The sequence below is a fragment of the Nomascus leucogenys genome, chromosome 7b, assembly GCF_006542625.1.
Source record: "Nomascus leucogenys isolate Asia chromosome 7b, Asia_NLE_v1, whole genome shotgun sequence".
In the NCBI taxonomy this organism is placed as follows: domain Eukaryota; kingdom Metazoa; phylum Chordata; class Mammalia; order Primates; family Hylobatidae; genus Nomascus; species Nomascus leucogenys.
The window spans coordinates 89,934,422-89,947,030 of record NC_044387.1 but is presented as its reverse complement, the minus strand read 5'-3'; the positions used below and the strand labels follow the sequence as shown (position 1 = coordinate 89,947,030).

General features: G+C 35.7%; 1 protein-coding gene across 7 annotated transcripts in view; it reads left to right on the top strand.

Annotated features, from left to right (window-relative positions):
• Positions 1 to 12,609, top strand: part of NEK1 (NIMA related kinase 1) — a 220,009-nt gene that overhangs the window by 12,221 nt on the left and 195,179 nt on the right. For all 7 annotated transcript variants that reach the window (XM_003257955.4, XM_012508232.2, XM_030816320.1 and 4 more), the window contains 4 exons: positions 1,969 to 2,066; positions 10,098 to 10,181; positions 11,381 to 11,448; positions 12,461 to 12,547. In XM_003257955.4, coding sequence (XP_003258003.2) covers positions 1,969 to 2,066; positions 10,098 to 10,181; positions 11,381 to 11,448; positions 12,461 to 12,547 — 337 coding nt within the window. The remainder of the gene's footprint in view (positions 1 to 1,968; positions 2,067 to 10,097; positions 10,182 to 11,380; positions 11,449 to 12,460; positions 12,548 to 12,609) is intronic.

The following is a 12,609-nucleotide window of genomic DNA, read 5'->3' as shown; positions in this document are numbered from 1 at the left end:
ATTAATACATTATGTCACAAGGTACTGTATTTTTTATGCTGGCAGTGAAATGAAGATTTATATTTCATGTGAAAGAGTACAGAATTAACCAACTCTTCCTTTTCAGGACCTTGAATTTTCCTTTATCTTTCTCCTGGCATCTATCCTTTAGTTTCTTTTTTTGTTGTTGTTAACAAAATTTTAATATTTCAAGTTAAAAGGTTTTGAGCAAATATTCCAGCAGATGTTTTGGATTTATATTGACTGCTTCACATAGAAACATCTGTGTGATTCAAAAGGGGTAGCGTATTTTAAAAATAAAACTTTATTATTTCTCTTAGTTTTGGAAGAATACATGCTCGTGTCAAACATAAATGATAGCATAGCATATGTAATTTTTTGCTTTTTGTTTCTTATGCTACATACATTATAACATCTATATACATATTTTATAAATAGTGAATTATACAGTTTTCAGGAGTTTTTTTCACATTATAATTTCTCACATGTATATTTGGATGATCTTTCCAGGTCAATCATAAAAAGTCATACAGATTCTTAATTAGCTTTATCATATAGATTCTTATCCCAGTGGCACATTACAAACAGTAGATCAAAAGAAGATATGTGCACCACGAGTGACAAGAATGTCACCACAAAGTACAAGTAATAAATACTCCTGGAGGCTGGGTGCGGTGGCTCACAATTGTAATTTCAGCAACTTCGGAAGGCTGAGGTGGGAGGATCTCTTGAGCCCAGGAATTTGAGACCAGCCTGGGAAACATAGGGTGTTTGTAGACCCCATCTCTACAAAAATTTAAAAAATTAGCCAGGTGTGGTGGTGCGTGCCTGCGGTTCCACCTACTGTAGAAACTAAGGTGAGAGGATTGCTTGAGCCCGGGAGGTCGAGGCTACAGTGAGCCATCATCGTGCCGTTGCACTCTAGCCTGGCCCCTGTCTCAAAAGAAAAAAAAAATACTGCTGGAAATAAGGCCATAGCACACACAGTAAAAGAAGTGTGAACTAGGAAAACTGTTCTTTGAGTTGTGATAGTCTCAGTACCATGTAGTGATTCAGAAAATGTTAAAAGTGATACTGGCCACTGTTCCTTACTTAAGAAGTAAGGGATGGAAAGAATCATTAAAGTATTCTTCTAAGCCAGACACAGTAGCATGGGCTTGTAGTCCTAGCTATTGGGGAGGCTGAGGTGACAGGTTCGCTTGAGCCCAGGAGCTCAAGGTCAGCATGCGCAAAAGATTGAGACCCTTTTTCTTAAAAGAAAAAAAAAAAAGCCTAAATAAAAAAAGAAGTGTTCTTGTAGTCCTTTCGATCCATAGGAAGAAGCACAGAAGTACCTTTCTCTGTGGACCGAGACATAAAGGTGGATGGGGAAGTGCCCATCTTCATGTTTGTTCACAAATCATATGTAATTTTTTAAAAAGTGCATAAAATTAAAGAAAGCTCCAAGAGGATGGAAACTGTGTCCTATTATATCCTATACACTGTTGAATCCTCAGTTTATCACAACACTTATTATTGTATTTATTTAATAAGTAAGTGATTAAAGTGGATAAAACAAAGCAGAGAATTAATGGCGAGTCGGAAAACTAAGATAACCCATCTCTGATGTGATATATTGGTGGAAAAACATGATTTTATATGTGACATTTAAGGAATTGTATTTATTGAATGAAATCAAGTATATCTGCATTTTGTTTCTATTTCAGAGTGTTTAGGTCAATGTAAACAGCACTATTCAATAAAATGGTGTATTTTTAATAGAAATCATTAATGATGGAGTTTTCTGTTAACCTAAGTCATTATGTAATCTTTGTGACCAGTATACCTTGACTTTGTGCCCTAATCTTTTGAGTATGGTCCTGTTTTTTGTTTAGCAGCTGCTTTTTAGTAAGCCTTTAAGTACCTTTAATTTAGCCATGCTTTTGATGTACGATTTTAAAAGTGGACTGTAATGTTTTTATTTTGTAGAAAATGGCTCTCTCTACATAGTAATGGATTACTGTGAGGGAGGGGATCTGTTTAAGCGAATAAATGCTCAGAAAGGCGTTTTGTTTCAAGAGGATCAGGTAAGTTGCATGTAGGAAATTGACTCAACTCTATTATTGAGAAGTAGTTCAAAATTTGTTTATGTGTGTATTTGTTTTTAACTACAAATGCTAATCATAATTACTAGGGAAGTTTGGTATATCAATATTTTACTCATATTTCCCTCTAATTAGCTGCCACCTTTGTTCAGTTGCCCATCTCCTTTACAGTCTGTAATGATATATTGTTATCCTGTGATGTACGTTATATATAACATGTGTCTGTGTATATGCCTTAATTATTCATTATAGCTGACTAATTAGTCTATATCCTGTCAATCTGGCTTACTGCTGCCAGACTATATATTCCTAAAATGTGGCTTTGCCAGCTAAGTCCAGCTCTAGAAGCCTTGCATTGACAACTGCATTAAATCTAATCTCTCTTTTGATTTCCAGGATCTCTAAAATATGGCCTTTCCCTACCTAAGCAGCCTCATTTTTTTCTATTCCCTAATCTGTACCTCTTTTCATTTACTTTAACAGATATTTATTGAGCATGTACTTTGTGTTAGACACTGGGCCAATGTTTGTACATCTCATTCTCCTTCCTGTGTATTTACTCTGATTATTTCATTTATTTTGGTAAGCCTTTTCCCCAAACTTTGTTATTAATACTCTACCTTTTTTTTAAGCTCAGTTCAAGTCCCAGCTTCTTTAAATTTTCCATAACTACTTTAATCTGTGATATTTTCCTTCTGTACATTCCTATCACATTTCTCATTATCACCAGTTCTTAATTTTAATTGCCTGCTTTTACATAGGGGAGTAGAGGGAGCACTGTGCTAGGAATGTTGTATTTGTTATCTCTTCTAATTTGGATAAGTTTTTTCAATTTATGAGGAATCCAAGAGAGGTTAAGTACTTGCCCCAAATCACACAGTCAGTGTTTGAACCCACCTCTAACTCTAAAGTTTTTAACATTTTCTTTTCACACACTTAAATTATAAAAGTATTGAAGTATACAGAAATGGAAAGTCTTCTTTCTCCACTCTTTTGTTTCTGAGATTACCACTGCTTTTAGTTTGGTGTATTCTTCCAGACTTTCTTTTCCATACTTAACACATGCACATATGTACATTAAGACACACACATTCAGAAATGGGATATTATTATTATTTATTTATTTTTATTTATTTATTTTTTTGAGATGGAGTCTCACTCTGTCACCCAGGCTGAAGTGGAGTGGCACAGTCTCGACTCACTGCAGCATCCGCCTTCTGGGTTCCCGCCATTCTCCTGCCTCAGCCTCCCAAGTAGCTGGGACTACAGGCGCCCGCCACCACGCCCAGCCAATTTTTTGTATTTTTAGTAGAGACAGAGTTTCACTGTGTTAGCCAGGATGGTCTCAATCTCCTGACCTCATGATCTGCCCGCCTTGGTCTCCCAAAGTGCTGGGATTACAGGCGTGAGCCACCACGCCCGGCTGGGATATTATTATTTTTAAGATAGGCTCTCGCTGTGTCACCCCAGCTGGAGTGCAGTGGCACCATCACAGCTCATTGTTGCCTTGCACTCCTGAGCACAAGCAATTTTCCCACCTCACTCTCCGGAGTAGCTAGTGCTACGGGAATGTGCCACTAGGCCCGGCTAATTTTTTTAAAATTTATTTTATTATTATTATTTTTTTATAGAGATAGGTCTTGCTATATTGCCCAGGCTGTTCTCAAACTCTTGGCTTCAAGCAGTCTTCCTACCTTGGCCTCTCAAAGTGCTGGGATTATAGGCACGAGCCACTGTGCCATTTCTAGCCAGGCACAGACATGGGTTTGAGTTCTTGCTCTACTTATCAAGTTGGTAATTGTTCTGTTAACAAGTTCTGAGATTATTTTCTCATTTGTTAATAGGGAAATACTATACATGTGGTGAAGGTCAAATAGTAATGTATGTTAGTATATTCAATGCTATTTTTATTAGAACATTGTCAGATATATTTCATTGTGCTTATTTTCATTCATTTATCCCTATTGAACTTTAAAATGTTTGCTATTAAATGATATTCCCTTATAAAGCACATTGATATTTTATAGATTTGATTCTACTCTTTGATAAGTACTCTTAGTACATAATGGGCTGTGTGTGTGTGTGTGTGTGTGTGTGTGTGTATCTTGTCTTCCTGGAAATTATTATGGAGATTTGTGTAGTTCATCCATCAGTGAAGTTATTCATCATAAATGACAAAAATTTGGCAAGCCATTCTTTTAAGTTAATAGCATTTTTTCTACCCATCTGAATAGCAAGTTCTTTTAGCACAAATAAGGATGCTATTTATTTTAGCCTATTTAAAATAGGAAGAGGTCATTTAAACTACTTTCTGGGCTTTGAAACAGGAAAACTTAGAGCTCCATTAAACTGTAGCTTAGCATCAGTTTGAGATGATTTTGTCCCTTTCTAGAATGTAAGTGGGGAACAGGAAGACCTGTGAAACAGATGATTCTCCAACTACTGAAGCAATTCTCTTCAGTGATACTTCCTGTTTGCATCTTTACTGGGCAAAAATCTAGTCAGGTTAAGAAGCAACCTGAGTCTATGACTTTATTACTAGAAAATAATGAGATGAACTAAATACGTTCCCTTGGACAGTCTCTATATAGATATTTTAAAGATGTACCAGTATTTTTGCCTTGTTTGCAAGATTTGGATGAGTTTTTTTGATAGTCTCCCCACATGTGACTATAAATAATTTTCAGAATATATTCTTGATCAAAATAAAATCTGGCTTCATTAGGGTTGGTCCAAATAGTTAGGTGCAGCAAGAATGTTAATTAAACCAAGAACTTGAGTTTGCTCTGAAAACCTAGAGCATTATATTATCAAACAACTACTAAGGTTACAGAATTGATTTCTGTCTATGAATTTTCATAAGGAATCTTTGATTGGATTTTTAAAAACTCTATTATTTGTTCTTCTATCCTAACATCAGGAAACTGAGCCCAATACATTCTCTACCAAATTTCACCTGTAGTACCTGTAAATTGGGGTGAATTTTTTTTCTTTTTGAGAGTCTCAAAATATGCCAAGGTCCCTGGTTGCTAGATAGAAAGTGACTTTACCACTTGCTTATGACACAGGGACCCTGTAAGTTAGATAACAGGACCGTTTCCTGGCAGCACTAAGTATTGGTTCCACATATATTTCCTTTTTTTTTTTTTTTTGAGATGGAGTCTAGCTCTGTCCCCCAGGCTGGAGTGCTGTGGCGGGATCTTGGCTCACTGCAAGCTCCGCCTCCCGGGTTCACGCCATTCTTCTGCCTCAGCCTCCCGAGTAGCTGGGACTACAGGCACCTGCCACCGCGCCCGGCTAATTTTTTTGGATTTTTAATAGAGACAGGGTTTCACTGTGTTAGCCAGGATGGTCTCGATCTCCTGACCTCGTGATCTGCCCACCTCTGCCTCCCAAAGTGCTGGGATTATGGGCATAAGCCACTGTGCCCAGCCTGGTTCCACATATATTTCCTAGTAGTAGGTTTGTCATAACTGATTACTTGAAAATCATCTCAAATAAGGCACTCCACGTATGGCCTTGGTTGCACAATTGATTTGTCCAATTACATTCTGATAAAAAGGAATATAGATTCTTATTGAATCCATGAAAATTACCAACATTGTCCTGAAAAGTAAAAATACGTAAAACTATTTGCTTCTGAATTCTGAATAGATTATTAAGATCAAATATCATCTTAAGTTTATAAAAACATAATCTAAATTGAGAATTAGATATAGCTTAAGAAAGAAAAAAGGCTTCCTCATCTATTCATTAAATTTTGAACATTAAAAATAATACCAATCATATTCCAAACCACAATTAAATTTTATTTCATTCAGTTCATTCATTCCTCGTAATTCTTGATCTTGGATCAAGCAGTTAGCGTTCATGATGTTTGTCAGCTTATGGACAAAAAAGTCTTGAAGAAATTCTGTCTCAGTTCATTGATAAGTTCCTTGATCATTTAAGCAATGTTAGGTCAGAAACTTGTACCCAAGAGTCTATTTTCTGAAGTGCCAGTAGTTCAGCATTCCTAGTGTAGTCCTTTTCAGGAGCTTTCTGGCAAGAATCAAGCAGCAAAGGCCAATTTGATAATGAGACTGAAAGGCTGTGGTTAGTTTACTATAGTAACCAATAATAGAATAAAATGCTCTGTTGGGGCAGACTACATAGATTTGATAAGGGCTTGATGAATGTTTTTCTTGAGGATAAAAATGGAGAGCAAAGTTATTGACAAATCTCCAGGGCCTTCTCTAAAGCATGCATTTTGTGAAATATTAATAGTATTTTAGCTATACAGACTTAACCTAGGAAAGACTGAGCATCTTTTTAGATTTCGCAAGTCTTCCCAGGCATGTTGTATAGCAGTGTTGAGCTAACAGTTTTTTAGTGAGAAGTATCCTGAAATTTTTTTTTCTAGCAAATAGGTAACATTCTTTGGTTACTTATTTAATCAAAGTGACAAAATATTGTAAAATGTAGATGAAGGAAATAAAATTATAAGGATCTTCACAGTGAGGAACTTTTGTTCAAAAAACATAACCAAATGATAAAATCAGTATAAAGCAGAGAAAATTATTCTGGTAGACATGAAATATCTACTCTTTGAGAAAATTACACAGACAGTAAACGGTAAGCTTTCCTTCTGGTTAGAAGCTCCAAGATCAGTTTACCATTCTAATAGAGAAGCCAAGTTCAAGTTTTTCCATTAATATAATGTTTGGCAATAAAAGCTCATGCCTTTAAAAAATTATGAATAAACCCATCAAAATTGAGCATACTTTGGGAAAATTCTAATACATTTTATTACACATAGAAATCTCAGTTTTGGAGCAGAGAAGATGGATTGTGGTACTGTTTGGTGCTATAAGGCCATCTATACTAATGCAAAATAACATACAACTATAATTCAGACAATTATATGATAATTACTGTATGGTGCTTGATATAATACAACATAACATTTGAATTTAGAAGTCTTCTGAGCAAGAGAATCCCATTTTCGAAACAGCATTTTGTAAATATTAATATGCAACTAATGTGTACATTGAAATAGAATGCACAGATTAGAAGCAGGGTTACAATTTTAAAGGGCTTCCCTCTCCTCCAAGTCCAACCCCATGTAGTCAAACCCTAATGTAGCAAGCGTCTGAACTAGGGTAGACAAAGGGAATGAAAATGTAACATTTATATTTTACAAGCTGTGCCTTCCTCTGCTTTGCTTATATATTCCATCAAAACTGAGCTCAGGAATCACCTCTTCTGTCCAGCTTTATTTTATCGCCTCCAAACTGCGTTGGCTCTCCTTCTCTATGCTTCTTCAACTCAGGACATTACTTCCTTTAATTACTGGTTTACTTACCCATCTCCCTCAATAGTCTTTGATATGGATCAATAAACAATGGCCTGTGAACCAAATTTGGCCCCCATCTCTGTTTGTAAATAAAGTTTTATTAGAACACAGCTAAACTTAATTGTTTGTTTATAATCTGTGGTTGCTTTTCTGCTATAGTGGAAGAGTTGAGTTGAGACAGAAACCATCTGGCCTGCAAAGCCTAAAATATTTACTGTCTGGCCATTTACAGAATAAATTTGCTAACCCCTGATCTCTGAGCTCTTTCATTAATTTTTTTTTTTTTGCTAGTTCCCGCACATATCTGGTATATTGTTGGTACTGAATAAATTTTTGTCAAATTAAGAAGTACAAGTATGGGAAATATGGTAATAGAAGAACACTATCTGTAAAATGAGACATGAGTGGTTTCTAAGATGTGTTCCATTTCTACTGGTAAACTGCATTTTATCAGTAATACTCAACATAATTTTCACTTTCTTTTTCCTGATCTCTCCCTTGTTGAATTAATTGCTGTCTTATTGTATATATCTCTGTTAAAAAGCTTATGCAATGATTATAGATATTTGTGAGTATATTCCTTACCACTGTACGAACTCCTTAGAGAACTGTTTTTGATCTTTATACTTAAAATGCCTTACATGAGTATAGAAAGGAACTGAACAATCTATGTAATCCTCATTAAATACCTATAGAACTGAACTGAGAGTTTTTTTTTTTTTAAAAGAAAATTGTTTTTTTTTTTTTTTTAAATACTGAAGAGATAGAGTAAAAGGTAAACATGTTAACCTTTCATTCCCTCTTCTGCAAATCCACTTCCCTGAGGTAAACACTGTTAACTGATTGGTAGCTATCCTTCTATGCTTCTTTCCTTTATTCCTTCTTTCCTTCCTCAGTGCACGTACACAATTACGTAGATTCAGGTATGGAATATAAGCATATTTTTTTAAATAGGGGTATACTATGCATACTGTTTTGGAACTTCCTTTTTTCACTTAATAGTACATAAACAGTATACATAGAAGTGCTTCATTCTTGTCAGTGACTGCATAGTATTTTTAGTATAGTGATAATACAATATATTTAATCAGGCCCCTTGATGAACATTCAGGTTGTTTATATTTTTGGGTTCCAGCTAACAGTGCTATGGTAAATATCTTATATACATCATTTTATATTTCTGATACTATTTGTAGGATAAATTTGAAATTGAAATTGCTGTTTCAAATGGTATGTGAATTTAAAATTTTCACATATTTTGACAAATGATTATAATTAACCTTTTCACAAACACCTGTGAGAAGAAGGCTTATTTTTCCCAACATTCTGACCAACAGTAGGTATTATTTCATTTTAACCAAGATAATATGGTATCTTAATTTTTTTTTTTTTAATTTGGGAGGGAGTTTTGTACTTTGTATATGTGTTTTTCGGCCATTTTTTTTCCCCGTCATTTGCCTCTCCAGTCTTTTGTCCACTTCTTATTTTGCCTGCCAGTACTTTTCTCAGTGATTTGAGTAACTTTTGCATCTTAGAGAACTAGCAATCTATCATTTATGTTGCAGGTATTTTCTCAAATTATTATTAAACTTGATTATGTGTATTTTGCTCTACAGTTGTTTTAAATTGTATGTAGTCAACTTTATCAGTCTTTTTCTTATGACTTAAGCATTTTATGCCATGTTTTGAAAGTCCTGCTTTAGTCGATTATTACAGATCATTAACCTATGTTTTCTTTTATTATTTTATGTTTTTTTTTAGTTTAAAAATGCCATGTACTTGGAATTATTTTGATGTTAACAATGAGATAGAAATTAAGCCTTTTTATTTCCCAGTGGCCATCTCCAGAGAAGAGTGTTTATATATAATAAATTTTGTGGGAAGAGAAAAAAAATCAGAGATGTCTTCCAAATTTCCAGCTTGATTTTTTTCCTTTTGTGATTTTTATTTATATTTTTAAAAAGCATTATAGAGGTCAGATGCAGTGGCTTATACCTGTAATCCCAGTACCTTGGGAGGCCAAGGCAGGAGGAACACTTGAATCCTCAGGAACTCCTGAGACCAGAAGTTCAAGACCAGGAGTTCAAGACCATTAGCCTGGGCAACATAGCGGGACCCTGTCTCTATAAAAAAACAAAAATAAAAAACTAGCTGCCCGTGGTGGCATGCACCTGTAGTCCTAGCCACTCGGAGGCTGAGGCTGGAGGATCATTTAAACCCAGGAGTTTGAGGCTGAAGTGAACTATGATAACATGACTGTACTCCAGCCTGGGTGATAGAGCAAGACCCTATCCCTAAAGAAAAGGGAGGGAGGGGCATTATAGAAAAAAGATGTATTAAAAACAAAGAAGAATCACCTGTTTGTCTTAATATTCTAAAATATAAATTATTTCCATTTTCACTCATAAAGTTACTTTCCACATTTGTTTTGATTTATAAGAGATGACCCAGTAGCATCTCTTACATTTTGGATTTAGTATGTGCAGAGCTTGTGTTGACTTGAGTATCTATTTAATGTCAGTGCCTACAAAGTTAAAAGAAATTGTAGCCTAAAATTTATTTTTAAGGATTTAGTTCCTCTCATCCCTAAATATTCTTGAATTCTTTTAATGGTCAAGGAGAGGCTACCGTGAATTGTAAATTTTAAAAGAAATGACAGATCTGATTTTTCTTCCTAGATTTTGGACTGGTTTGTACAGATATGTTTGGCCCTGAAACACGTACATGATAGAAAAATTCTTCATCGAGACATTAAATCTCAGGTATGTCATTCTGTCACTGATAACTTCTAAATGGATAAAGACATGGAACCTTCATTGTTTTGGGCCAAAAATTTTTGAACCTGATTTAGTGTGCATCAGAGTATCTGTCTTGTCTCTTCATTCTTATCCTATTCATCTGCGTCCTGTATTAGATCTCCTGCTTGCTTCCCATACTCTAAAAATTACTTTCCTTCCCAGTCTCTAAAACTTACAGAACATTTTTTATAACTCCAAAAAGAACCTCTTACCCATTAACAGTGAGTTCCTATTCCTCTCCACCTAGACTCTGGTAACCCTTAATCTACTTTCTGTCTGTGTGGATTGGCCTATTCTGGACATTTTATATAAATGGATATTATGAAGTATGTGCCTTTTGCCTGTCTGTCTGTCTGTCTATCTATCTGTTGTTTTTGAGACGGAGTCTCGCTCTTTTGCCCAGGCTGGAATGCAGCCGTGTGATTCAGGCTCACCACAACCTCCGCCTCCCAGGTTCAAGTGATTCTCTTGCCTCAGCCCCATGAGTAGTTGGGATTGCAGGCACCTGCCACCATGCCCTGCAATTTTTTTTAGTTTTAGTAGAGATGGGGTCACCATGTTGGCCAGGCTGATCTTGAACTCCTAACCTCAAGTGATCTGCCTGCCTCAGCCTCCCAAAGTGCTGGGATTACAGCTGTCAGCCACTGCGCCTGGCCCCTTTTGCCTATTTCTAAGTCATACTATTTGTTTTGTTGTTGTCATTGTTGAGTTATGCAAGTTCTTTTCTTGATAACAGTTTTTTCTCGAATATATGATTTGTAAAAATTTTCTCCCATTTTATGGATTGTCTGTTTTCTTGATGGTATCCTTTGATGCACAAAAGTTTTTAATTTTGATAGTCCAATTTATCCTTTTAATTTTTTTGCTTGTGCTTTTGATGTCATATCTAAGAAACCATTCCCTAGCCCAATGGCATGAAGATTTATTCCTATGTTTTTCTCTAGGAGTTTTATATTTTAGTTTTGATATTTAGATCTAGACTCCATTCTGAATTAATTTTTGTTTATGATTTGAGGTAGGGGACTTCATTTATTCTTTTGTATGTGAATATCCAGTTGTTCTAGCATAATTTTTTTAACTGGATTTTCTATTTTATGAAAAATGTTGACTCAGAACTGGACTGTAACAATATTTCTAGGGTATTTTTTTCCTGTCTTTTACAGAACATATTTTTAACTAAAGATGGAACGGTACAACTTGGAGATTTTGGAATTGCTAGAGTTCTTAATAGGTAACATGAATTTTAAACTTTGTTTTGATGTAATGTTTTCAGCAAACCTTCAATCCATGACGATGTACATGTGATAATTTATAGTATCTTTAAGTACGTTCTTTACTGGGATGTTGCTTTATTGGGACATGTTCTGAGAAAGGCATCATTAGGTGATTTTGTCAGTGTGTGAATTTTTTTTTTTGAGACAGAGTCTCGCCCTGTCGCCCAGGCTGGAGTGCAGTGGCGCAATCTCGGCTCACTCCAAGTTCCGCCTCCCAGGTTCACGCCATTCTCCTGCCTCAGCTTCCCGAGTAGCTGGGACTAGAGGCGCCCACCACCACGCCCGGCTAATTTTTTGTATTTTTAGTAGAGACGGGGTTTCACCGTGTTAGCCAGGATGGTCTTGATCTCCTCACCTCGTGATCCACCCGCCTTGTCCTCCCAAAGTGCTGGGATTACAGGCGTAAGCCACCACGCCTGGCCAGTGTGTGAATATTATAGAGTGTACTTATACAAACCTAGATGATAGAGTGTGCTACACAGGCAGGCTGTATGGTGTAGCCTGTTGTTTCTAGGCTACAAACCTGTACAGCATGTTCTGTACTGAATACTGTAAGAAATTTTAACACAATGGTATATATTTGTTTAAACATAGAAGAGATATGATATAAAAGATAAAACATGATACACCTTTATGAGACACTTACCATGAATGGAGCTTGCTGGACTGGAAGTTGCTTTCTGTGAGTGAGTGAGTGAGTGGTGAGTGAATATGAAGACCTAGCACATTTCTTTATGCTACAGAGTTTATAAACACTGTACACTTAGGCTATACTAAATTTATTAAAAAAAATAGTAATTGCTCTATTGTATGTCAGTCACCATGTCACTAGGCGATAGGCATTTTTCAGCGTCATTATAATCTTATGGGACCAGCATTATATGTGCGATCTGTTGTAGACCAAAGACAACATTAATGTGGCACATGACTGTGTCTTAAGCTTCTCCAATAATTTTATTTTTCTTCTAGTACTGTAGAGTTGGCTCGAACTTGCATAGGGACCCCATACTACTTGTCACCTGAAATCTGTGAAAACAAACCTTACAATAATAAAAGGTATTTAAAATGATATTCATTATATGGTGTATTTCCCTTCAATCTTTTTGTTGTCATGTTTA